General features: G+C 38.5%; 1 protein-coding gene across 2 annotated transcripts in view; it reads left to right on the plus strand.

Moving 5' to 3' along the window:
* Nucleotides 1-25671, plus strand: part of HMGA2 (high mobility group AT-hook 2) — a 136732-nt gene that overhangs the window by 14112 nt on the left and 96949 nt on the right. For both annotated transcript variants that reach the window (XM_067697247.1, XM_067697248.1), the window contains one exon: nucleotides 336-386. In XM_067697247.1, coding sequence (XP_067553348.1) covers nucleotides 336-386 — 51 coding nt within the window. The remainder of the gene's footprint in view (nucleotides 1-335; nucleotides 387-25671) is intronic.

Consider the following 25671-nt stretch of genomic DNA (forward strand, 5'->3'; position numbering starts at 1 on the left):
TTCTAAAAGTCCACTTTACATAATTATGGATATGTGGGAATAATTTTTTTTGATTACAGGTAGAAATAAGGGCAAAATGGCTTTTAAAAAGCATTTTCATGCATTTCAGAGATTACTCCAGGGGAGTCTATTAGGGTGAGGGCTGCATAGATCTCTCTTTGCATCATGCAATGAAAAATGGAGAAGATGAACCTTCAAGGAGAAAGAGATTCTTAAAGCAATCTTAATACCTTATCTGCAAACCAGAACGTTCTTACTTGAAATGTGTCCCTTGGTGCAGCACTTATAAGAAATGTCAGGTAGAAAACGATGTAACTTCCTTTTTCATTTTGCAGAAAGCAGAAGCCACTGGAGAAAAACGGCCAAGAGGCAGACCTAGGAAATGGGTGAGTAGTAAGATAAAATTTCTGTTCTTTTTTAGTACTGAAAAATTTGTTTTTTTTTTAATAAATGACTTTTATTTTATCGATTCCATGAATTTCTAACTTCTGATATGATGCATCTTTGAAAGGGTTAAGGCAAGAAGCATATTATCACCACCTCTTACCCTCAGGCTCCAGGAGTTTCCTCAAAACACTTTTCTTTCCTGGGAGTGTCTCCTTTTTCTATCTCTTATCAACATGAAAAGAGTCTCCACTCTTCCTTCAAATGGGGTAACAATGAGATGACTTGTTCCCTGGGTTGAGTAACTAAGGTTAAAGGGTATTATGAAACATTGGAAGTTGATTACAAATGGTGATAAAATTCAGATGAAATGTGTATGAGATAACTTTTTAACTCTTTCTTTTCATTTCTTTTTGTTGTTGTTGCTGGGATGGTTTGGCCTTGGAAATATCTCATTTTCTAGTGGTTTGTGTTTTCCTTTTCCCGTTGCCTTTGTTAGGAAACCAGGTTTTACGCACCGGTTTTTCTTGCTTCCCTTAGTAGTGATTCTTACATACTGACGGTGGCTTCCATGCAGGTGTACCTGACCCCATAGGCACACAGATCCTGTATCTTTCTGAGGCCAGAAATTCACTGACCACTGAAGAGCTTTGTTAATTTTACCACTTGAACCTTGTTCTTTATGCTGCTACATTACCATGTTCTTCTGGTCTGTCTTTCCCACTGACCGAGGAAAAACGTCTTAAAAACGAATAAAACCATTTCTCAAGAAAGATGAGGGCATCCTCTCTACCCTGGGTCATCTATGATGGCATCTTTGGCCTTGCTTTTCTCTCTTCCATGGTTCCATCTTCATGCTTCATCTTTTCCTGAAGTCCCTTTGCTGCTCTGCTGGATTGTATTTTCCTGTTAGTTTCCATTCTTCTCTCCTCCAGAGTTCTGCATCCCTTTCTATTTATACTTTGGTATTGCCTTTCATTCAATTTATTCATCTTGTATTTTTTTCCCTCTGCTCAACATGTGTTGGGATTAGATTTCTTAGCACAAGGAAATGGGGATGATCTTTAGATTAAAAACATCTCAGTGTTACAGTGTAGCCTTAAAGTAAGAGCATTTTATTCAACCTTCTGGTCAATAAATGAATTCTCTCCAAACTTACCCACCAGGTGATGATCATCTAGACTGCTTGATTACCTTTAATGTTAGGAAACTCACGTCCTCTTAAGGCTGCCTCTTCTTTCCTGGAAAGCTCTGAACATTAGAAAACACTTCCATCTGACTCCCTGTAACTTCTGTTCACTGTTCCTAGGCCTCCCTCCTGGGAATATACAGACTAATTGTTATTACTTTTACTTGTGATAGCTCTTCAGATATTTGAAGGCAATTAACATATACCGTTTGTTCTCTTTTCTGATTTGAATATCTCTAAGCCTTTCAGCTTTTTCCCACGAAGGAACATTCTTCTTCTTCTCCTCTGAGTATGGTTGTTTTTTTTTTTGTCTTTTGTAATATGTCACCCAGAACGAAGTATCATATTCCAGGTGTGGGCTCCATAACCAATGGGTTTATTACCTCTCTTGTTAGACATATGGTTCCAGTTACCTATTACTGTTTCATCAACCACCCCAAAACTTAATAATGTAAAAAAACAAAACAACAAAAAAGCTCATGGATTCTTTGGGTCAGGAATATGGACAGGGCACAACGGAAAGACTTGTTTCTGCTTCAGGATGTCTAGGGCCTCAGCTGGGAGGACTCAAGCAGCTGGGCGTTACCTCTCATGCTTGGGGTAGAATTTGGAGGCGTCTTTACTCACAGGTGCTTTTGCAGAATTGGCTTGAAGTCTGGGTGCATCTGGGGGTGTCCTGTGGAGCACCCACACACATGGCCTTTCTAACTTGGTGGTCTCAGGGTGGGAAGTCAGCCTTCTGACATACACTCAGGGCTCCCAGAGAGGATGTTTTCCCAAATGAGGAGAAAACTGCAAGCAAGGCCTTTTTTGACCTAGTGTCAGAAGTCAAAAAGTCCTATTCCATTATACTCTAGTGAGCACAGTGTTGACTAAATTGGTATTGGCATACATATCAAATATAGGTCTGCCATTTTCTAAGCATCACAACTAAAAGGACATCGTATCCCATTGAACTCATCAATAAGAAAAACCTATATAAACTTTCTTATAGGCAACAGAATAGGAAATAGGTAAGTTCTTTGAAGTCATGAGATTAATGTTGCTAAAATGAAATGAAACGCATTGTAAGCAAATACAGTGAGATTTAACCAGCACTCAGCTTCCATCAATTGTCCCCCAACCCAGCTTTATTGAGATGTAATTGACATATAACCTTGTGTAAGTTTAAGGAATACAGCGTGTTGATTTGACTTATGTATTGCAAAATGATTACCACAGTGGCATTAGTTAATACCTCCATCATCTCACATGATTACCATTTCTTTTTTTGTGGTGAGAACATCTAAGATCTATTCTCTTAGCAACTTTCAGGTAAATAATACTGCATTGTAAACTATAATCACCATGCGAGATCCCCAGAGCTTACCTTATGACTGGGAGTTTGCACCCTTTGACCAATATTTCCTCATTCCCTCTGCCCACCCCAACTCCCCCCAAGCCCCTGGCAACCACCATTCTACTGTCTGTTTCTATACATTTAGTATTTATAGATTCCACATATTAAGTGATAGACAGTATTTGTCTTTGTCTGACTTATTTCACTTAGCATAATGTCCTCAAATTTCATCACGCAAATGGCAGGACTTCCTCTTTTCTCTGGCTGAGTAATATTCCATGGTATATGTCCACCACATTCCCTTCAGGCACTTATCCGTAGATGGACTCTTCAGTTCCATATCTTGCCTCTTAACTGGTCTTCCTACCTTTCACCTTTTCTACCTTTGGCTCTCCTATGTTTGCCAGTTAACCTGCATAGGGTACAGTCACATCACTGCTCTTCCTAGAAACTTTCTACGGATCCACAGCTGGCCACTGAATTGATTACAACCTTCCCTAGCTCTTCGAAGTCCCCACAGTTTATACCCACCTCCCTTTATGCCTTTTTTTTCCACCACTCATCCTCACACAGCCAATGTTTCAGCCAAGCTGGAATAAAATATGTAGTAGTTAAAGGATCTATATGGGTTTAATTTTCTCAATGGATTCTTGCTCATTTGGGGGATATCTGGATTCCAGGCACCTGATCTTCATGCTGAATAAGAAGCCCACGTGAAACACCCACCACAAAATCCCTTGCCTTTCTGGGAATAATTGGGCCATCTTCATTGACCCTCATGATTTCTAGTTTTTACTGGCTGTGAGAATGGAAAATATTGTGTAGCTAATTGTTATAAGACCCCGATTTGTTCCCCAAAGAAGAGTTGCTCTACTTAGAAAAGGAAATAGAAGGAAATTGTGTATTTTTTTTCTAGACAGCGTGTTTCCTTTCTGCTTATATATATTCTGTTGGGTAGAGTGTGCGGCCAGTCACAGCAAGGCATTCAGTTCAAGGGCATTCTTTACTGGAAAGCTTGTACTAAAGAAATAAATTATTGCATTTTCCATAGGAAATGAGCCTTGTACTTTACAGTAAGTTCAATTCTTTCCAACAGTGTCATTCACTGATTTCCTTATATTAGAGATATATTTTTGAACTGACAGGATTTACTAGGTACAGGGCCTAAAAGCCAAACTGGTCCCCTTTTATTCTTCTGGGTTGTTTTGTTTTATAAAGTTCTTTTGCTTTTAAAAAGAAGTCTTGTACATTTTATGGTGTCATGTAACAGGGCTGGAAGAAGATATCTACCTTGTAACCCTCTCATCTGATGTGACTGGGATCAGTACTTGGTAGGTTACTCCAAAGTTGATTAACCAAAAGTATGTGGACATAGGAAAGAAGTTTGTGCCAGTCTTGCTTCTACAGGGGATGGAGTGTTGACTAATGCAGTGAGGACGTTAACTAGATTTTGGTTAAGAGCACTTCTCTTATTTACTTTATTCCCCTTTGTTTTTTTTCTGAGTTTGAATCAGATTTCAGATCTATTATTTTGATGAGTTGCTTTGGATTTTCACATTTTTTTGGTCTGGACGAGGTGAGAGGTAAAGGAAGGAGAGAGAAGAGGGACGTAACTTTTCTACTGGTCTTAGAGTCGGGAGCTCAGGATCTGGATTCAGGTGGCTTGGGTTCAAATTCTGGCCCATCACTGGACTAACTAGAATCTTCAGCAAATTACATGACCTTTTTAAAAGCACTTTTAAAAAGTATTTTAACTGAGGTATAGTTGATGTACAATATTATATAAGTTTTAGGTGTATAACATAATGATTCACAATTTTTAAAGGTTATATGCCATTTATAGTTATTATAAGATATTGGCTATATTCCCTATGTTGTACTATCTATCCTTGTAGCTTATTTATTTTATTCATAGTAGTTTGTACCTCTTAATCCCCTACCCCTATCTTGCCCCTCCCCGCTTCCCTCTTCCCACTGGTAACCACTATTTTGTTCTCTATATCTGTGAGTCTATTTCTTTTTTGTTATATTCACTAGTTTTATTTTTTAGATTCCACATATAAGTGATATCGTACAGTATTTGTCTGTCTTTATTTCACTTAGCACAATACCCTCTAAAACTTCATTCATTTTTATGGCTGAGTGATGTTCCATTGTGTATATATGGGTGTGTGTGTGTGTGTGTGTGTGTATACACCACGTCTTCTTAATCCATTCATCTGTTGATGGGCACCTAGGTTGCTTCTATATCTTGGCTATAATAAATAATGCTGCTCTGAACATCGGGGTGCATGTATCTTTCTGAATTAGTGTTTTCATTTTTTTTTGGATAAATACCCAGGAGTGGAAATGCTGGGTCATACAGTAGTAATGTTTTCAGTTTTAAAGGTCCAATTTCCTCCTCTTTAAGAAGGTGGTAAGAGTGGTACATTTCTAATAGCATCGTGTGAGGATTAAATAAGGCAGTGATGCAAAGGGCTTAATAGAAGGCCTGGCACATAGTAAGTGCTCAAGAAATGTTTAACATTATTATTAATTCCACTGTACAATTTCATGTAGATATCACTGACAGCCTAAACCCTAATAGCTTATAGCTACCTGTAGCTACACATGGAGTGAGGTGACAGTTGTGCATCAAACTCACCGAGTACCCTTGGCGGTATCATTATATCTTCACTATATCTATGCTGAATATCATCAAGTTTAAGACTTGCTTATAAATAATACGAAGGTACATTTTAAATCTATTTGTAGTTAAGGAAAATTATTTATTTATTTATGGCTGTACTGCGCAGATCGAACCTGTGCCCCCTACAGTGAAAGCGTGGAATCTTAACCACTGGAGCTTCAGGGAAGTTCCCAAGGAAGAAAATTTAAATTGCAACTTATAAGCCTTCTAACTGTAGAGGTTCATGCCATGTGTTGTTCATCAATTTGGAAAGTAGTATTTCTGCTGTGTGCCTCAACAGGCACATGCAGAGATGTTCTGGCCTCTTAGAACCTATATAGATTTCAGTTAGTCAGTCCTTCTGCCAGTTGAAACTAGGCATTTCATATTTATTTGCATTTCTCGATTTTGGCTTTAGAATGGAGCCCATCACGTAACTGATTCAGCGATGGAAAATATTTGGAAAAAGTTTTAGAGAGTAGAGCTAAGGCTCAAGAAAATACAGTGCAGTAGTAACAATGTTAACCTTGTGTATGAAATGCTCCATCCAGATGTTGCTTAGTGAAGCAGCCAGTGCTTCTGGAGGAAAAGAAGGAAGGACAAAATAATAAAGAATAAATCAGTGGGAACCAGAGATGTTTTTAGGTGTTTTGTTTTCAGAATATCTTTATGAGAAAGGAAATTAACAACAGAAGGGAAATACTCCCCAATATAAATTAATGGTTTGTAAAGAAAAAAAAAAGAAATCATTCTGGAGATACTGAAATTGACCTAGAAATTGATCCAAGGACTAGATGCTGAAGCTTAACTTCAATGGGTCACTAGAAAGTTACTAACAAACCCCAGCTGTTTTCTCCGGTTGCTGATTCTCTTCATTTGTAATGGGGTGTGTGCGGTCTGTTGATTTAAAAATATGCACTTCTATTCCATATCTTTTGGGGGACAGTTCCTTTATTAAAGAACTTGTGATACACAGGAAAGTGATGTAATTTCATTTGTTAGTCAAACATTCTAGATAGGCAACAAGAGCTTTTTGTTTTTCTAAGTTTGTAGAAATCTAGAAACTTACATGATGATTTTAAAATCAAGTAGGAGGAACTAAATCGGAATAAAACCTGTTACAACTAGACTGGTTGAAACTCTTTGGATTTCTTCTAAAGCTCTCAAGCATTAATGTATTGAGGAACCTGGAAATCTAATGTTGAAGTTAAAACATTAGGTTTTCATTTCCATTACTTTTCCCCTCCAGATGTTTGTTACTTTTTTTTTAAACTTTTAGCCATTTGTAATTTAACACTTGCTTTGTTTAAACTGAAAATATTTCTTTGATGTTTAGAGAGGAATATCCAATAATGCATATTGCAGATAATTGTAACTTTTTACTGGAGTCAGAGGGAAAGAAATGACTTTGATAGAATATCAGAAACTGTCTACTAATGGAGTGTGTGAAGACAAAACCATTTTCACTTAGAAACTTGGAAAAATAACATGCTTTAAAAACCGGGAGATGCTTCCTCTAAAGCACATGAGCTTTTGACATATGCTTAATAATTAAGATATAAATCTTCTGATGCTTATAATGTGTTCAATATCGGTAAGCTATATTTTCTGAAACTATCTCCTTTGCAATATTTTGTGATAAAAATGGAGTTTTTTGCAAACCCTAATAGAACTCTGTGGGGAAAAGTGACTTAAGTTGATTTTCTTTTTTTAATAGCTCACTGCAAAATTCCCTAAAATGCTTATATAAAATTGCAAAATTAAATATGAAAACACTAATAACTATATCATACTCAGAAGGCAAGAATTGGATTTGATCATTAGCATTTTGACTTAGTCTCTTTTTTTCCGCTTGTTTCAGTATTGAAGTCCTGTTCTTAATTATTCGGTTAATGATGTCTTTAACAAAGAGACTGATAACCAGCTCTACTTGGTCATCCAGTTCAGTTTGGTATTACCAGCTTCTACCAGATCCTGACCATTCAGGATTATTCAGACATCGACCTTGGGGTCCACTGCTCAAGTGATGCTACCACAATACCACAATAGCCAGGTGGTCTTAATCACCTGGCTATTGTGATTATAGCCAGGTGATTAAGTTAAACTATAATTGATTATAGTTTAATCAATTATATTATATTATATTAAACTATAATCAAGGAAGAATATGTTTTTCTCCCACTTGTGGATGAGTGGCAGATTATAGACAGGAGGCAGATCAAATAAATGTCCTGTTTCTCGACCCAAATAATCAAATCAGTAAAATCCTGGCCAAGACAGTTATCTCAGTTTCACTCTAATTAAATGACAAGTACTATGAAATTCAGTGACCATTTTATATGACAGTAAATGTATTTAAGACTTTATCCATACTACCATACACATATTTACCTATGTTCCCCCAAATCTGAGTATTTATGGATGGCAGTAAATATTTCTAAAACACTGGAAACCCTCGTATCATATATAAATAAAACTAATATGCCATATATATATATGTTTTTAACTAGGTAAGATAGGTAAAACTATTACTCCATATTTCAAGAGAACATTTTTGTTCTGTTTTTAAGAGTGGAATCTGTTTTTATTTTAAGATTTTTTTTTTAACCAAGGAATTCTTGATTCTAAACTCTTCCATATTTGACACAGATATTTCACTATTTTTTGGCAAAATTTCAATCCAGCGGGATTTAATCAAGCCTACCGTTTCTTCTCTGGACCGAGATAAAGACTGTTTTGATGAGCTGTGTACCTTTGGGCAGGTCTCAGTGTGCCCACACTTTTTCTCCTGATAGGAACATTCTATCTATAACTAATGGCTGTCAAGCATTTCGAGTTGTAAAATACAAAAACCTTTATTGCTACCACCAGCTCTATTGTCCAGGGACTGATTGTTGAGTTTGTAAAGGATCCAGCCTCCTGTCTCCTTTTTTGTGTTGTTTTCCCTGCTCCCCCCCTGCTGCCTGCCCTTTGGCCATTTCACTGCTCATTAGCGCCTCTGCCAGATGGGGGGGCAGGCCCAGGAACAGGGGTCAACTCTGGTAAAAGGCTTGGTGGGAAGGAGGCTGAGAGTAATGGCATACATAAGGTTTTCAGATTATCTGTCGACTTGATACATCCAAGCCACCCCCAAACCCTGTCCTTAGGGGTAAATTCAGTGCAGCCATGACATTGAAATTTGTTTTTTAATTCATTATTTATTCATTCTTATAATCAATGTGATTTTAGAAGTAAGGCATCTTTTTCAGGATGCTATAGGAAGCAAAGTCTCTTTTTTATATTTCCTTAGTATTAATGAGTGGCTGCAGATCAGGCTTGATTTAGCAAGGCTTTGACCTTGTTCAAAGCCAGAAGAATTGCGCTGTCTGCTCTTCCGTTAGACTCAGGTTGGGGAATGACAGTTCTTTAAATTCTGGCAAATGGAGATTGCCTTATGAAGCGGAAAGTGCCCTGTTGGGGTGTTAAAAGATCATAAAGCTCACCCTAGTTGTACGACCAAGGGAAGCCGTGTCATCACTTTGTGCTGTGGTTTCAATGCATTAACCCAGAAAAGGCACTTCGAGTGTCTCTTTGAACATAATATTGTGCAGAAGGCTCAGCGTGTACGATGGACACTGTGGATATAGAAGAAACTTAAGCACTTTGGTTCACTTGTTTGTTTGCTTGTCTCTTGCTTGGCCGGACCATTTAAACCCTAGGGCTCCAATTCCGAGACCTTTGATTCTGTGATTTTCTATTTGTCTAAACATTTTGCTAAAGTCTTCTGGCAATATTATGGATCAAGCCCTGTGCTAGGTCCTGGGAATGTAGAGGCCAACAAAATAGGTGGAGGCTGCCTTTGAGGTGCTCACAACCAAACAGGAAACCTGATGCCAGCCTGTTAGATTAACTACTCTGTGCTTCAGATGTTGGTGAGGGTAAATTAAATTCCATTTCAAGTATTTTGAGCTCTTCAGAATTTAAGTCCTTCTATAGAAGTGATTATGTTGCTTTCCCAATCCTAATAACTCTCTATATTATTATTTGAATTTAGCTGTATGTATAATTTATGAATTAGTTGTACTAGTGGGCCTAGAGTTATATCCTCTCATTATCACCATAGCAAATATCCAGGCTAATATCACATATAGACATGTTTGATTTATCAACATAGTTCAGTTTTATCCAGTTAAGGTAGACTTAAAAAGATAGGTATTAAAGTATTAGATACAGGCTCCAAAAAGCGGAGGAGAAATGGAATCAGAACGACGAGGATAATTCTCTTGAGCCACCATATCAGCATATGTTGATCTTGTTTTTTCTCTTTGTTCATGCTGTGTGTGTCAAATAATTTAAAAATCGCTAGGTGTTAAAACAACTTGATTGTATACTTTAATGTTTCTGAATCGTGCTACCATTTGTAGTTAAAAATTATCTCTGTGAGGTTAGAGAGCACATTGCATTTATCTTTTTTACCCTCAGCACCTAGGATATAGGAAGGAATTCAGCAAAGTGATTAAGAGTTCAGACTGCCTGGGTTCCCTTATCAGCTTATCAAGGCAAGTTGCTCGTTGTTACCAGCCCAGTCTCCCTGTGTGTAAAACAAAGGATAATAATAGTTCTCATCTCATAGGATTATTTTGTAAGAATTAAATGAGAAGCCATCCAAAATTTTTATTCGTCGAGAGGCAAGCACTCAATAGATCATCGTCATTGATGTTAGTATAGTTTCAGACCCGTAGCTGGACTTAATAAATGTTTGGTGAATAGAATGACAGTATTTCATTAGTGTGTATAAAGCATGGCCTTTCAGTTTTTGTTTCCAGTAGCGAATGTGGATTTGAATTGCATTCTTTGGCCTTTTTTTTTTTAATTGGATGATTTGTATTTTCAAAGAGGCCACACAAGGGTTAAAAGTACAACCTGTAGGCATCAAAGCAGTGTTTATAATAATTTTGAATTCCAGCCTATGCCTTTCCACTTAAGAAGTATGCTGTGAGCCACTATCACCCAGGCCCAATGCAGACTTTGAATGCCTTGCCCTATGTTAATGTTTCCATTCCCTCACTCCTGGAAATAGCATTCTGCTTTCCAAAATAGACTCTAGTGCTGTACCTTAGAAGAATTTTTGTCACAGCTTTGGATCATCAGAAACACAGAAGAGAGCTTTGTTGGCAAAACGTCACAGGATAATTTTGAAAAGGTAGTTTCTCATTTTTTTGTATAAAAACTCATTTTAACTGCCTGTCTCCCATTTCCTTTGGTCCTAATTTTTAGTACTAACATGCAAATAAAGACAGAGGAAAATCCGTTAATAACTATTTGTTTCTTTGACTTCTTTCAAGGATATTCTGAAGCACTTAAAGTGACACATAAAGCCGTGGGGTTAAAAGCTAGGGACTCATTGGGGGAAAATCTAATACCCTAGGTTTACGTCATTATAGGAATAAGGACTCTACAGTCGGAATAACATAGGTAGCAATGTCACATCAGAGAAGTTTAAGCACTAACATTACCAATAAAGGAAGTGCAGGTCGGCCAAGTTTCCAGACAATGCAAATATTTTCAGTCTTGAGGGAGCACCCTATTACAGGAAGCACCAAAGCCCAGGGAGGTGTGGAGGAGCAGGGAATCATAAGATTATAACTAATAATGTTCTATAAAATACCATTTGTTTTGCAGTCTTTTCTCATTCCCTGTTCCAAATGATTCTAATATCAGAGAAGACATCCATCACCCAGTTTGTGTCAGAAGCTGATCCCGGAGTCTAATTTCCTAATTACAGAATCTCAGTTTCAGCATTTTCTTTCCTGTCATTATTCTCTCAGACAACCCAAAAGTTCTTTAAATTCCCTAATGGATTTTGATGAAGGATTTGCAGGCCTGGGCCCCCTTCTCAGTTGGTAGATCTGGGGTGGAGCTGGAAAGTATGAATATGACCATCTCGGTGGTCTCCGATCCTCTCGAGAGACTGACATTTGGTGAGTAGTACTGTTCATGCCACTGAACTAACTGTCCATCCTATTACATTTTCATTCTTCTGTGCTCTTACTCAATTTTACATTTCTTTTCCGGGAATAAGTAATGTTTGATTTTTTTACAGCCTTGGTTCTCCTTTCTTAACTTTGGAATGTATATTTCCCACATGTATTGGATGAAAATGAACTCATTCCCAATCTTATTCTCTTCCTTATAATTCTTTTCAGAGCAATGGTATAGAGTTTACTGACGTTCCGTTTAGATTTGCCATTTAGAGTGCTCATTTCCAGCCTATCAAACCAAAACAATGGCTTGTTAAACCTGTGTTTTTATTTCGTCATGCTCCTCCTCCAGTGGTGACCTACTTCTTTTGTGGACATTAAAATCGATCAGTGAATCAGCCAGGCTTAGGGTTTTGTGCATTGCTTTGCATGCTGTTTAGACAACTGATGAGCTACACAAAATTGTTTAAACTCTGTAATTTTATAAACAATAAAATGGTGACTTTGTCTAATACATAATCTTAATCTGCTTTGCTGTTAAATCACTAATCTCAGTGGAGATCAGTTGGGACCCTTTTTAGTAGTTATAGGAAGAAATTTTCTCTATTTTCTTACTTGCATTGTAGAAAACTTCTTAGGGTTTCCTTAGTATTCACAGGGAACTAATTCATGTCTTACTCATTGGCACCATATGGTTTCCTGCTGTGGTAAAGCGAGTGGGCTTACGTACATTATAGGATTAATAGGATACATGCATCCTGTTAATACATAGATTGTATAGTGTGAGAGGGTTTGGCTGTACATGGTCACGGTATGAAGAATTCCCTTGTGACTGACATTTGTTTTTTTGCTAAAAAAAGTTTTCTGCCCGAGATTATTAAAATGTGGTATGTATTCAGCACTACTATTTGCTGTTGGGTTTTTCTTTTTTTTTTTTTTAAGCTTTTTTGATGTGGACCTTTTTTTTAGCAATGCAGTTGGAAATTTAATTTTTTTAAATATCATTTCCAATATCACCAAAAATGAAATACTTGTGTATAAATTTAACAAAATATATACAAGATCTGTACATATGTTGAAAACTACAAAACACCAATGAAAGAAATCAAGAAAACCTAAATAAATACAGATATACATATTTAATGATTGGAAGATTCAATATTCTTAATGTGTCAATTCCTATCAAATAGATTTTTTTTAGCTTTATTTTTATTTATTTATTTTTTTAACTACTTTATTGGAGTATAATTGTTTCACAATAGTGTGTTAGTTTCTGCTTTATAACAAAGTGAATCAGCTATACATATACATATATCCCCATATCTCCTCCCTCTTGCGTCTCCCTCCCACCCTCCCTATCCCACCCCTCTAGGTGGTCACAAAGCACCGAGCTGATCTCCCTGTGCTATGTGGCTGCTTCCCACTAGCTATCTATTTTACATTTGGTAGTGTATATATGTCCATGCCACTCTCTCACTTCGTCCCAGCTTACCCTTCCCCCTCCCCGTGTCCTCAGGTCCATTCTCTACGTGTCTGCATCTTTATTCCTGTCCTGCCCCTAGGTTCTTCAGAACCTTATTTTTTGAGATTCCATATATATGTGTTAGCATACGGTATCTGTTTTTCTCTTTCTGACTTACTTCACTCTGTATGACAGACTCTAGGTCCATCCACCTCACTGCAAATAACTCAATTTTGTTTCTTTTTATGGCTAATATTCCATTGTATGCATATGTGCCACACCTTCTTTATCCATTCATCTGTCAACGGACACTTAGGTTGCTTCCATGTCCTGGCTATTGTAAATAGTGCTGCAATGAACATTGTGGTACATGACTCTTTTTGAATTATGGTTTTCTCAGGGTATATGCCCAGTAGTGGGATTGCTCAGTCGTATGGTAGTTCTATGTTTAGTTTTTTAAGGAACCTCCATACTGTTCTCCATAGTGACTGTATCAATTTACGCTCCCACCAACAGTGCAAGAGGGTTCCCTTTTCTCCACACCCTCTCCAGCATTTATTGTTTGTAGATTTTTTGACGATGGCCATTCTGACTGGTGTGAGGTGATTGTAGTTTTAATTTGCATTTCTCTAATGATTAGTGATGTTGAGCATCCTTTCATGTGTTTGTTTGCAGTCTGTATATCTTCTTTGGAGAAATATCTATTGGGCCATTTTTTAAAGTCTTTCTTGGATTTGTTACAATATTGCTTCTGTTTTATGGTTTGGTTTTTTGGCCCCGAGGCATGTGGGATCTCAGCTCCCTGACCAAGGATCGAACCCATACCCCCTGCATTGCAAGACGAAGTCTTAACCACTGGACTGGCCAGGGAAGTCCCTGCTGTTGTTTTAAGTAATATGTTATGATAAGATTTTAGACCCCCATGTGAGAAGCTGACATTTTATATCCATAAGGCAAACACAGCTTTTTGAATCTGTGTGAAAATTTAGGTGTCTCTATTTTGCGGTTTTATCTTTTTAGGAATTTTTTGAGTCCGAGAAAACGTTTAGACTGATTTACTTACAGTATTGAAAGTCTCTTTGGGAGCAAATTTTTATATATGTGAAAAAGCCATCTAGAAAGGAGGTTTCATGAGTACCCTTGGTAATGGTGCAAGTTTAATCACTCTGCCTGTGACAGGAGGGTCTTAAGACATTCAACCTAAATTTCTCCTTATACGGTTTTCAGTTCATTTCCTCTTGTCTTGTTCTTAATGGTGATAGAGAACATCTGGTATGTCCCTTTTCAAAATAAACCTTCCTACTTGGGGTAGCAGAAAGTATACACATGTTGGGTCCTAGCAGATCTGGGTTTGACTCTGGGCCTTATCACTTACTAACCTTAGGCCATTGTTACCTCTCTCAGCCTAAATTTCTTCTTTTGTAAAATGAGGCTGATAATCTTTCCCTTGCAGTTTTAGCTAACGTGTCCCGTTCCCGGTAAAGGCTCAAAGTATGGTATCTTGTATCATTATTGTTCAAACCTGTGAAAATTTATTGTCAGCTTTTCATTTTTCCATAATAACATTCCCAGATCTTTCTGACTAGGTTCTTTTTTTCCAACCCACTAATCATGGTTCTAAACGAGACTTCTGATGGTATGGTAGATGGAACACTATGTTTGCGATGAAAGGCCTCTCTGACTTGTTTTCTGACTTAATGAATTTCTAGCTATATGACCTTGGACAAGTCACTTACATCCTTGAGCCTTTGCTCATAGGTAAGATGGGGATAATAATTATCATGTCTTCTGTGCCTTCCTCTCTGAGTTGGACTGAGGATAACATAAAGAAGTAATTTATAAGTCACAAAGCACCACACAATCTTAAAGTGATAATAGTAAGGGTAATCAGCAATTAAAATTTAATACTTTACAATAGGGTGAATGAAATTGGTCTTGTCATTTATGTAACTTTAAAAAGGTAGGTCACGCTCCTCAGCCTCACCGTTACCCTACATAGCAGTTACAGGGCATTTACTCTTTTTTCATTTCCGCTTTCGTCAGCTCTTATGGTTGGAAGGCTAAAACTGACAACTTTCAGATGTATGACAGACACAGATTAAAACAGTTCCAGCATTACAGGGATTGAGTTTGTGTGCAGAGAGGCTGAATCAGTAAGCAGAGTTAGGTGAGTAAAGAGAGGGCCAGGTGGTCTAAGTGGGACTAAAGAGGTGATGTGACCCAGGAGGGGTCAATGAGCAGCAGAGATCTCTCCAGTGATGGACATTAAAGGAGAGGGTTGTTAGACTTAAGATAGTCACTGCCAAGTTCCAAACAAAAGAATGGCACGGTCAAGCACATCTGAATAGGAAGAGAACTCTGACTGGGGTTTTGGGGATTGCTTGGAGTGGAAGTGACCTTGGAGAGTACAGTGATCCCAGACTGTAGAGGACATAGCAATGTTGAAATGAAGATTTACATGTTCTGTTAGTTTGTTAAATCTCTTGAATATAAGGGTTTGCAGACACAAGAAGCCTTCCTCCATACTTGGATTCCTCTTTTTGTTTTGTTGCCTCAATTTAGTTTGGTTTCAAGTTTAATTATGGGGCTGAAAGTACTTAAGTTTGGGTAGTAGAGAGTGGAATTACCCTGTTGATTACTTTACCTGTTTCTATATTCTAAGAAAACTAGCCATAGTGATCCAGCTGTCCACTGAGGATTTGTGGATGCTGCCCTCCTGGAGCCCTTTCCTCCATGGCTGTCTGTGACCTTAGCCATTGAATCATGTAATCGTTTTTGGCCTCCGAAGTCAGTGCTTCTGACTAGGCAGAGTGGTGGTGTGATGTCATGTCTGGGGTGTGAGCCTGTACCCTCACCGCACAGGGGTTCCACCCTTCCTGGTCTCGGCAGCTCAATACACAGTGCTTGGCGCATCTTGAGCGCTCAATAAATTTAGTTACTTTTCCTGTCTCTCTCTGGATCTCAAATAGGAATGTCCACATTTGAGAACACCCCCATAGTATTCGACTCTCCATTTAAAATACATAAGAGAAAGCTGAGGCAGGTGTGTGGGAATGTCGTTCCAGACCCTTTCGTTAGTCTAGGAAAATGATTACCCTGGTTTACAGTGAGGCTTCCCGTGTTCGTGAATCATAAAAAGACCTCTTCCAGGTTAACTTAACGCAAAATTGATAAGCTGTGCATAATAGTGTGACATCTGAAAGTATTCGGTATGAAAAATAGCTGATGGGCGTACATATTTTGAGATACTTGGTGTTCTACCAACGTTGTCAGGATTTTTATTGACCTCCCTCTGCCCCCCAAAAAAAGGTCAGGAGGAAGGCCCTCCACATTGTTTCCAAATTTCTAAATAGGAAAAACTTCGAACTAGAAAGGGAGCTTTTGATAGCCTTACACATTAATATATTTTTTAAATAAAAAATCTCTTTCTTGCGCTTTCTCTGGTAGAGAGAAAAATTAGACCCCTTTTCGTCTTCTTTCCTCCTTTACCTCAAACTCCACAAACTATATCCTTATTTTCCTTTTAAATTTAATTTTTAATTTCAGATTCACATGCCCTTATAAGAAATTCTACAGAAAGTCCCTTTCACACTTTGCCCAGTTTCTCCTAAGTAGTGGCATTTTGTGAAACTGTAGTACAGTATCTCAACTAGGATATTGTATGAGTACAGTCCACCCATCATATTCAATTTCCCCACTTCTATGTGTACACATTTGTGTGTATATGTGTGTATTTTAAGCTCTGTACAATTTCACCACCTGTGTAGATTCATGTATCCACCACCAGAGGTATTCTTTCTGAAGACTGTAGGTTGCTTGAGAGTGTCAGCACATCCCGTGATGACAGACATTAAGATGTGTCTTCTCTTCTAAATACACAGGGACTTTGTGTGGCTGTAGGGAGGTGGAGAGTGGAAATCTGGCCCGTGGCTCCTGTCTGTGGCTGTGCAGTCACTCTTTCACGTTCCCTCATTAGAAAGGGCTGGCTGGCCCAGGGAGCATCATAGGTGGGCTAGGCGCACAGCTAACCGCTTGCCTGGAGGAGCTTATGCTTTTGTACTGTGTTAAGAGTTCTGCCAGTTTCAGAGGCCAGGAAGCAAAGAGTTGGCCTAGGGGTGTAACACACCTGCTTTTCCCGAGGCCACATGCAACAGGCTGATTTGAGTACCTGTTTGCCCTCTTTGGGATATATTGAAACGTGTCTCCAGAGACCCGAGGTTGTGGATAAATGCTTTTCTCCCCTCCTAGAAATTTGTTTCACACAGATTTTAAATGTCCATGAGGACAGATATTCATTGGGGGAACTGTCCTGTTAATTGTACTTTGGCTATCTGGCTCAGACTCTAGAATGAACTATAGTAGAATCCTGTTATCTTGAGACCTTTAGGAATATCCACGTTTGAGAATGCCACAATAGCATTACATTCCCTAATTTTAAAAAAGATTGCAACCATCTGTCACACACACACACACAGACACACACACAGAGCAAAGCTATACTGAGATGCAAACACTAGGCAGATGGCCAGGCTGCCTCACCAGCTAAGTATCCTGTACTCCAGTCTGAGAAAAAACTGGATTTGCAAAGAGCTCCAACTGTGAATATTAAAACTGAGAATGACAAAGGCCTGTCGTGCTCTACTAGTCACTCCTGGAATCTGAGTGTTTGATCAGATGACCAAAATTTATGATTATGATGATGGTGGTGGTGATGATGATGTTTGGGCATGATAACCAATGAGCAAAAAGCTGTAAACTTGATCACTGTGGCAACCATTTGGAGGATAAATTTACTATATTTGTTGCCACCGTCCTATTGGGTCCTAAACCCCAGCTATGGCACGGCATATAAAGTGCTTCTTTTCCTCTTTGGATGAACGCTTTTCCTATTGGCAAAATAAAATGTAAAAAATCATGATTTGCAAGTGACATCCTTTGTTTTTGGTGGTAGCAATTGATCTTATCTAAACAAAAGCTTACTTTTGAATCATTTTGAAAATCTTGAAAGGGCAGAAAAAACTATATATCAAAAGAAAGCATTATAAAAGAATATCAGGTCAGGCTGCAGTTACTTCCATAGCAAACTTTGGGCCTGACTTGATCCAAATACATGTGGTCAAATTGCTGGTGTGACCATGGAAGTGGCAAATGGGAGCCTGCGGTTCTGATTCCTGTGTCCTGTTGTCTGTCACTGAGCCCTTTTCGAAGCAATGCCAGAAGAGTGATTTCTGTAAGTATGAAAATGTTCGTCTGTTTGGTGCTTCATCTGCCCATCAGTAACCCTAGACTTAGTTTAGAGATTAAGTAGTTGAATTTTCTCGTATTCTGCAGGTGACAAAATGAAAGCTAAGAACAGTTAAGTGTCCAGCTCAGGGTCAGACAACCTCATTAGCTGGGACAAGAATCAGGTTTCCTGACTCCTAGTCCATTGCTTTTTCATTGTAGGGGGGCGCTTCCTGTCACCCCACCAGTCTTTTCTTGGTTTTCCATTTGTAATGTTGACGGTTCTTCTGATGCACCTCTTCCTTCAGGTCCTGTATTCATTTCCTAGGGCTGCCGTAACAAAGTGCCATGAACTTGGGTGCCTTAACACAACACAAATTTATTCTGTAACGGTTCTGGAAACCAAAAGTTTAAAATCAGGGTGTCAGTAGAGCCATGCTGTCTCTGAAGGCTCTAGGGGTGTCTGTTCCATGCCTTTTCCTTGGCTTCTGGTGTGACTGGTAACCCTTGATGTTCCTTGGCTTTAGCTGCATGGCTGCAATCTCTCCCTCTCTTGTCAGATGATATTCTTACTGTGTGTCCGCATGTCTCTTCTCCTCTTAAAAGGACACCAGTCATGTTTGATTAGGGCCCACCCTAACGACCTCAGCTTCACCTGATCATATCTGCAAGGACCCTATTTCCACATAAGGTCACATTCATAGGTGCACAAGGGGTTAGGGCTCCAACATCTTCGGGGGGAACACAGTTCATAACAGGTCTCGTTAGCTTCCAGATCATATTTAGAACCAGGCAGGTATTTGTAACACCCAATGAGAACTTGCAGTGAGTTTCATTAAGTGTAAAGCATCATATCCAACATTTGTAGTTTGTTACAGTAACACACTGAAAAAATTTATAGACTGTTTTGGGTGTGATTTTCTGGATTGATTCCCTGCTTTGAAACCATTTGTTGGGTCCTGTTTATTTAAAAGAGGGAATGAATAGACCTGAAAACACCTAATTTTCATTTGCCTTTTAGCCTGGAAGCCAGTAAAAAATTTTTTAGAGAACTGAAAACTATGTTGCAGAACATTAGCACTATATTTGTGTATTATTTCGATCTTATCTTCAGTTATTAGATGCTTATTTGCATGTGCTAAAGCCTCCAGCTAAGATAAAAAATCAAAATTTAAAAAACTTGTTTCGTGGTAGTAAAGTCTAGAACAAAATGTTTGCTGGATAATATTTCATGGTGTGTGTACAATTTTTAAGTAAAAATTAAAAAGAAAGAAATTCTACACGCAGTCAGCACTCTCAACTGTATGCATTTCCCTAAACTTTCCTAGTTGAATACAGTCATCTGTGTTCCTGAACATTCTTCCTGACCTCATTCTCTTTAGCATTATTTGATCAATTTGGGAGGAAATGTCCATATAACCATAACTTGTACCTTTTTAAAAAAATATTTTTTTAAATCAAGTAATGGGAGTGGATGCTTTTATTAACTTTTATATATGTGATTCTAAATCTCCCTTTAAATTAATATCTTTTAGCTTCGAATCTACTTCTTCCCATAAGGCTAGTCCCCGTTTCCTATAATCTTACAGACCTAGGAGAACAACATTTTCCCTTCTGTCGTTTTGATAATTATGTCTTCTGTGCTCAGTGGTGACCTATTAACTAACATGAATACCATGGGCTTGCAAAATAGCCTCAAATTTCCATATATTAGAACTGTGAGAATTTTCTATAATGGTGCTTTAGCAATAATGGTGGAGGTGCAGGCATTTCCTGAGGATTAATGACCAGCTGGGAGGAACCAGTGGCCCTTGGCTCTGCCTCCCAACCAGCCATTAATTCCAAGGAAATGTCTTTTGCTGAGGTCGTTATTGCTATTACAAGCTTAAAATGGAAAAACATGATAGGCGTATGAGTTATTTTTATGGGTTGATGCAGTTTCCAATGGTATGTACTAATTCGAGAAAATGAATGTGTATACATACAATAGTAAGTCAGATTGTTTGAATCATCTCTCAGTATTCCATATGTTTTATAACTGACTTTACAGTTCCCTACCTTTCCCACTCAAAAAAAAAAATTGATTCAGTAATTTCTACATTGGTTCAAGGCTTAAAAGTGTTGTATTCACTGACATATTTAGAAACACCAGTTTCTGTTATCAATTTCAAATAATATTCAGGTTTCACAAATGGGCTGAAAGGAAAGAAGTTTATTCTCCATTTTTGTGATAATACTTCTTTTAGAATAAAACACTGCAAGAAAAGTTTTTAAACCATGTAATAATTTACTGTGCTTCTTTGAGTTTTTTGTGTCATTTGTATATAGAGGCAGCCTTATTTATACTTTTGCATAGTGAATCTACCAGAGAGCAATGCACAACTTAGTTTTTCAGGATTGCAGGGTTTTTTTTTTAGTGTATATTAAATACTGCAATCATGGGAAAACCTTTAACACAAAACACACACGAAAAACTCTTAAAAATGAAGCCAAAGTGTCAAAATGTTGCTCACCGTGCTCCTTTCTGATTCTTTTAAAAAGGCGGCACAATACCTGGCCGGTATTGTTATTTTTATCTCAATTATTAACAAATCTAACCTAGAAATATCCTGAAAAGTCATAATCGGGAAAACCTGGACAATCCTGGAATATTGTCATCCTTGCCCTGATGCAGAAGTGTGGACAGCATCACCCAGGCATGATGCCTGTGCACCAGTTTTATCTGTCTCACCGGTTAGTGACTCTCCACGTTTATCAAGCTTCAGATATAGGCCAGGCTCGGTGGGGCATCTGAAAAATTGCAGAACATAGAGATCTGCACTAAAAGCAATAGGAAGCAAGCTAAGAAATCTTGTCCTGTTTGGCTCTCAAGTTCCTGTCCCACTTCTCTTCTTTACCAAATTCGCTTACAGCCTTCAAGTAGTTGTTCACGTTGGTGAACTCATTTGCGATCAAACTTTCTTGAACCTTCTTTGTCAAAAGTGTCCCCATTCTGCTTCTCTCCATGTCCTCGGCTTTCGACATCCACGAAAAGTTTAGATGCCACTTTGGTTCTCAGACCTACCCCTCTGCTTTCTTTCACTTTTGTTGAAGGTGCTAGGATTCTCCCAGTTCTTCTGGAGTAGCGCTGCCCAACAGAACTCGCTGTAGTGATGGAAGTGTATTTGTGCCATCCAATATGGTAGCCACTAGCCACATGTGGCTACTTGGACACTTGCAGTGTGGCTCGTGCGTTTGAAGAACTGAATATTTGGTTTTATTTCATTATAACGAATTAAAGTTTAAATAGCTACACATGGCTGGTAGCTACTGTATTGGGCAGCACAGTCACCTTGGGTCCATTATGTCTTTGCCTTGCCTCCATATCTGTCCTTTTCACCTTCATGATACCTTGTATCAATTCTATTCTAACTGCCTGTTTCCCCTGGAGGAGACCTTAATTCCCTTCAACTCAAGTTTTGCCATATTCTGCCTTTGGTCTCTTGCCTAGTTCGATATGACAAAAAATCAAGTAGCTATTCTGTGCAAGCCACTGTGCTTGGACCTGAAGAAGTAGAGAGATCGAGAAAACATAATACGTTCCATTTCCTCAAAGGGCTTACCGGGTAAAAAGAACCAGGGTTTTCCATGTGACAGTGAACAGACAGTTTATGATTTAGCATTAACCCTGAGTAAGCCATCTGTGGATTTTCCTGAGTTTATGTCTTTGAGCTGGGAGGTATAGCAAAAAAGTGCGATTTTATTTCTAAAAAGGTTGACTTTCAAACCATTTTTAAATGAGGTACTTTGTAAAGTATAACACTATTATCTCTATTTATTTATTTATATTTATTTATTTTTGGCTGCGTTGGGTCTTCGTTGCTGCACGCGGGCTTTCTCTAGTTGCGGCGAGTGGGGGCTACTCGTCATTGCAGTGTGTGGGCTTCTTATTGCAGTGGCTTCTCTTATTGTGGAACATGGGCTCTAGGTGCGTGGGCTTCAGTAGTTGTGGCATGTGGGCTCAGTAGTTGTGGCTCGTGGGCTCTAGAGCACAGACTCAGTAGTTGTGGCACATGGGCTTAGTTGCTCTGCGGCATGTGGGATCTTCCCAGGCCAGGGCACAAACCTGTGTCCCCTGCATTGGCAGGTGGATTCTTAACCATTGCGCCACCAATACCACGCTATTGGTGGGAATGCCAGTTGGTAACAGCCACTATGGAGCACAGAATGGAGGTTACCAGGGGTAAGGGGAGGTGGAAGGGATAAATTGGAAATTAGGATTGACATATACATACTACTATATATAAAAGTGGTAACAAATAAGGGCCTACTGTATAGCACAGGGAACTCTATTCAATACTCTGTAATGACCTGTATGGGAAAGGAATCTAAAAAGGATTGGATATATGTATAACTGATTAACTCTGCTGTGCAGCAGAAAGTGACACAACATTGTAAATCAACCATACTCCAAAAAAATTGAAATTGAAATGAAATGAAATAAAATAGAGCTACCAGATGATCCAGCAAGTTCACTCCTGTGCGCATATCTAGAGGAAAGCATAAATCGAAAAGACACATCTTCCCCAGTGTTCACTGCAGCACTATTTACAATAGCGAAGACATGGAAGCAATGAAAATGTCCATCAACATATGAATAGGTAAAGAATATGTGTCTTTTCGACACATAAAATAAAATAGAAGAAAATAATGCCATTTGCAGTAACATGGATGGACCCAGAGATGATCATACCAAGTGAAGCAAGTCAGACATAGCAAGACAAACACCGTATGACACCACCTATAGGTGGAACCCAAAAATTGTTGCAAATGAACTAACTTACAAAACAGAGACAGACTCACAGACTTGGAAAACAAACTTATGGTTACCAAAGTGGAAAGGTGGGGGGTAGGGATAAATCAGGAACTTGGGGTAAACATACGAATAGTGCTCTAGATAAGCAACAAGGAACTACTGTATAGCACAGGGGACTCTACTCAATATTCTGGGAATACCTTTATCAGAAAAGAATCTGAAAAAGAATGAATGTATGCATATGTGTAACTGAATCACTTGCTGTGCATCTGAAATTAACACAACATTGTAAATCAACTATACTCCAATAAAATTTAAATTAAAAAATAAAGAAAATCACCTGTATGTCAAAAGAAAAAAAGAATTCCCATATATTTTTATAGCTTGGTAGCTTACTTTTTTAGTGCTCAATATTATTCCATTCCCAGAATATATTAGTACTATATTGTTTCATTCACCTGTTGGAGGACACCTTAGTTTCATTCACATTTTGGAATATTGAATAAGGTGCTATAAATATCCATATGCAGGTTTTTGTCTGAACGTATGTTTTAAACTACTTTCAGTATATATCCATGAGAACACTTGCTGGATTGTACGGTAAGGGAGTGTTCAATATTAGAGCAAGTGTCAATCAGACTACCAAAGTAGCTGTAATTATTTTTCATTTCCACCAATAACAAATGAGATTTCCTATTGTTCCACATCCCCTACAGAATTTGTTCCTGTCATTGTTCACATTTCGGCCATTCTAAGTGTTAGGTAGCAGTATGTAATTGTATTTTTAATTTGCTTTTTCATGGCAGCATGTAATCTGGATTATTCTTCTGTATACTTATATGCAAAGTGTCTGTTTTCTTTGGTGAGGTGTCCATAACGTATACTGGTCCACATTTTATTTAGGCTGCTTTCATTTTTTTCTACCCAATCGGTATTTATTTTATTTATTTTTGTGCCTTACTGCATTAGCAAGGACTTGGAGTAAAATATGGAGAAGGAGTCATGAAAGGGGACATCCTTGCTTTTACCTGAACTTAGTGGAAAAGCTTCATGTTTTTTACCATTAATCATGGTGTAAGATAATACTTTCTTGTAGATTTTTGTTATCAACTTGAGAAAGCCTCAGTCTGTTTCTTTAACTGAGAGTTTTTATGAAGAATGGTTGTTAGATTTTTTCAAAGGTCTTCTGAATCTATTGCTATGCTAATGATTGTCTTCTTTAGGGTGTTGATATGATGGATATAATGTCTGATTTTAGAATGTCGAACCAGCCTTGCATACCTGGGATTATTCCCTCTCATTCATGATATAAAATTCTCTCAAAATATTGTTGGATTCGATTTGTTAATATTTTGTTGAGGATTTTTGCATTGATGTTCCTGAGAGATATTGGTCAGTTTTCTTTACTATTCATATGTTCCTCGAGTTTGGATGTTGTGGTTTTGGTGTCGGACATTCATTTGGGGAAATTCTCAGTCATCTTTTTAAAATATTTTCTGTTTTTTGTTATCTTTATTCCCCTCTTGCTATACCCATTACGTATACGTCATAGCATTTTTCATTGTTCCACAATTACTGATTACTCTGTTCTGTTGATTTTGTTCCTGCCCATTTTCTCTTTTCTTTTGAGATTTGAAGGTTTCTCCTGATATGTCTTCAAGCTCACAGATATTTCTCCTCAGCCCAGCTCTTTACTGCAGCTGACTTAGTGTCTGGTGAGGGACCAATTTCTCGTTCATAATGTGGGTCTTCTGGCTCTTTTTTTTTTTAAGATTCCGCATATAAGCAACATCACACGATATCTGTCCCCCTATGTCTGACCCACCTCACTTAGCACAACAATCTCCAGGTCCATCCATGTTGTCGCAACACCCCTAATGGTTAAGGATAACTCTCAATTTTTTCCAGTGTCATCAGCAATTCTTTCTGGCAGACATGTGATAACACTTTTTAAGCAGGGATATCGAGACCAAGGCTCCTGACCTATTCTGTTTCATGAAGTCATATCTCTCACGGCATCTCATCCAAAACAACCAGAAAGTTCAAATGAACATGACAGGTATTATCAAGTTTGACAAGAACGTGTATAATCCTTGAATCTCATTCACTGCTGCTGAGGATGAAAATCCATACAAATGTTTTGAACATATTTAGAAGTCTGTGGCTGTAAGTCGGAGGCCTCAGTTCCTTGCCGCATGGATCTCTCCTTAGGGCTGCTTGAGTGTCTTCATGACATGGCAGCAGGCTTACCCCAGGATGAGTGATCTGGTACAAGGTGGCCATCCCTGGTTTCACATCAACATGATCTCAGGCACAAACCTCCTTGTTTTTCCATTTTGTCTTTAAGTTACTTGTTGAAACAACTAGCCCGCGGTCCCAAGGACTGTTGTGGCCTTGGCTGCTGGGGCCCTTCCAGAGCCGGCAGCCTCAGTGAGGCCGCCCTCCCCTTGGGCTCCGGAGCAGTTCAGTGACGGCTGAGGGAAGAGACCCCGGGCCAGGAATTCCAGCTCTATGGAAACGCAGGCTCCATTCTGGGCACAGAGGGTAACACTATTATCTCTGAAAATGTCACATTAGTGCCTCATAAGTAAAATGATGATATATCACGTTTATTTCAGTACAGTTGCAGTTTACGCCTGTTGTTCCAGTGT

The sequence above is a fragment of the Pseudorca crassidens genome, chromosome 11 (genome assembly GCF_039906515.1).
Source record: "Pseudorca crassidens isolate mPseCra1 chromosome 11, mPseCra1.hap1, whole genome shotgun sequence".
Classification (NCBI taxonomy): domain Eukaryota; kingdom Metazoa; phylum Chordata; class Mammalia; order Artiodactyla; family Delphinidae; genus Pseudorca; species Pseudorca crassidens.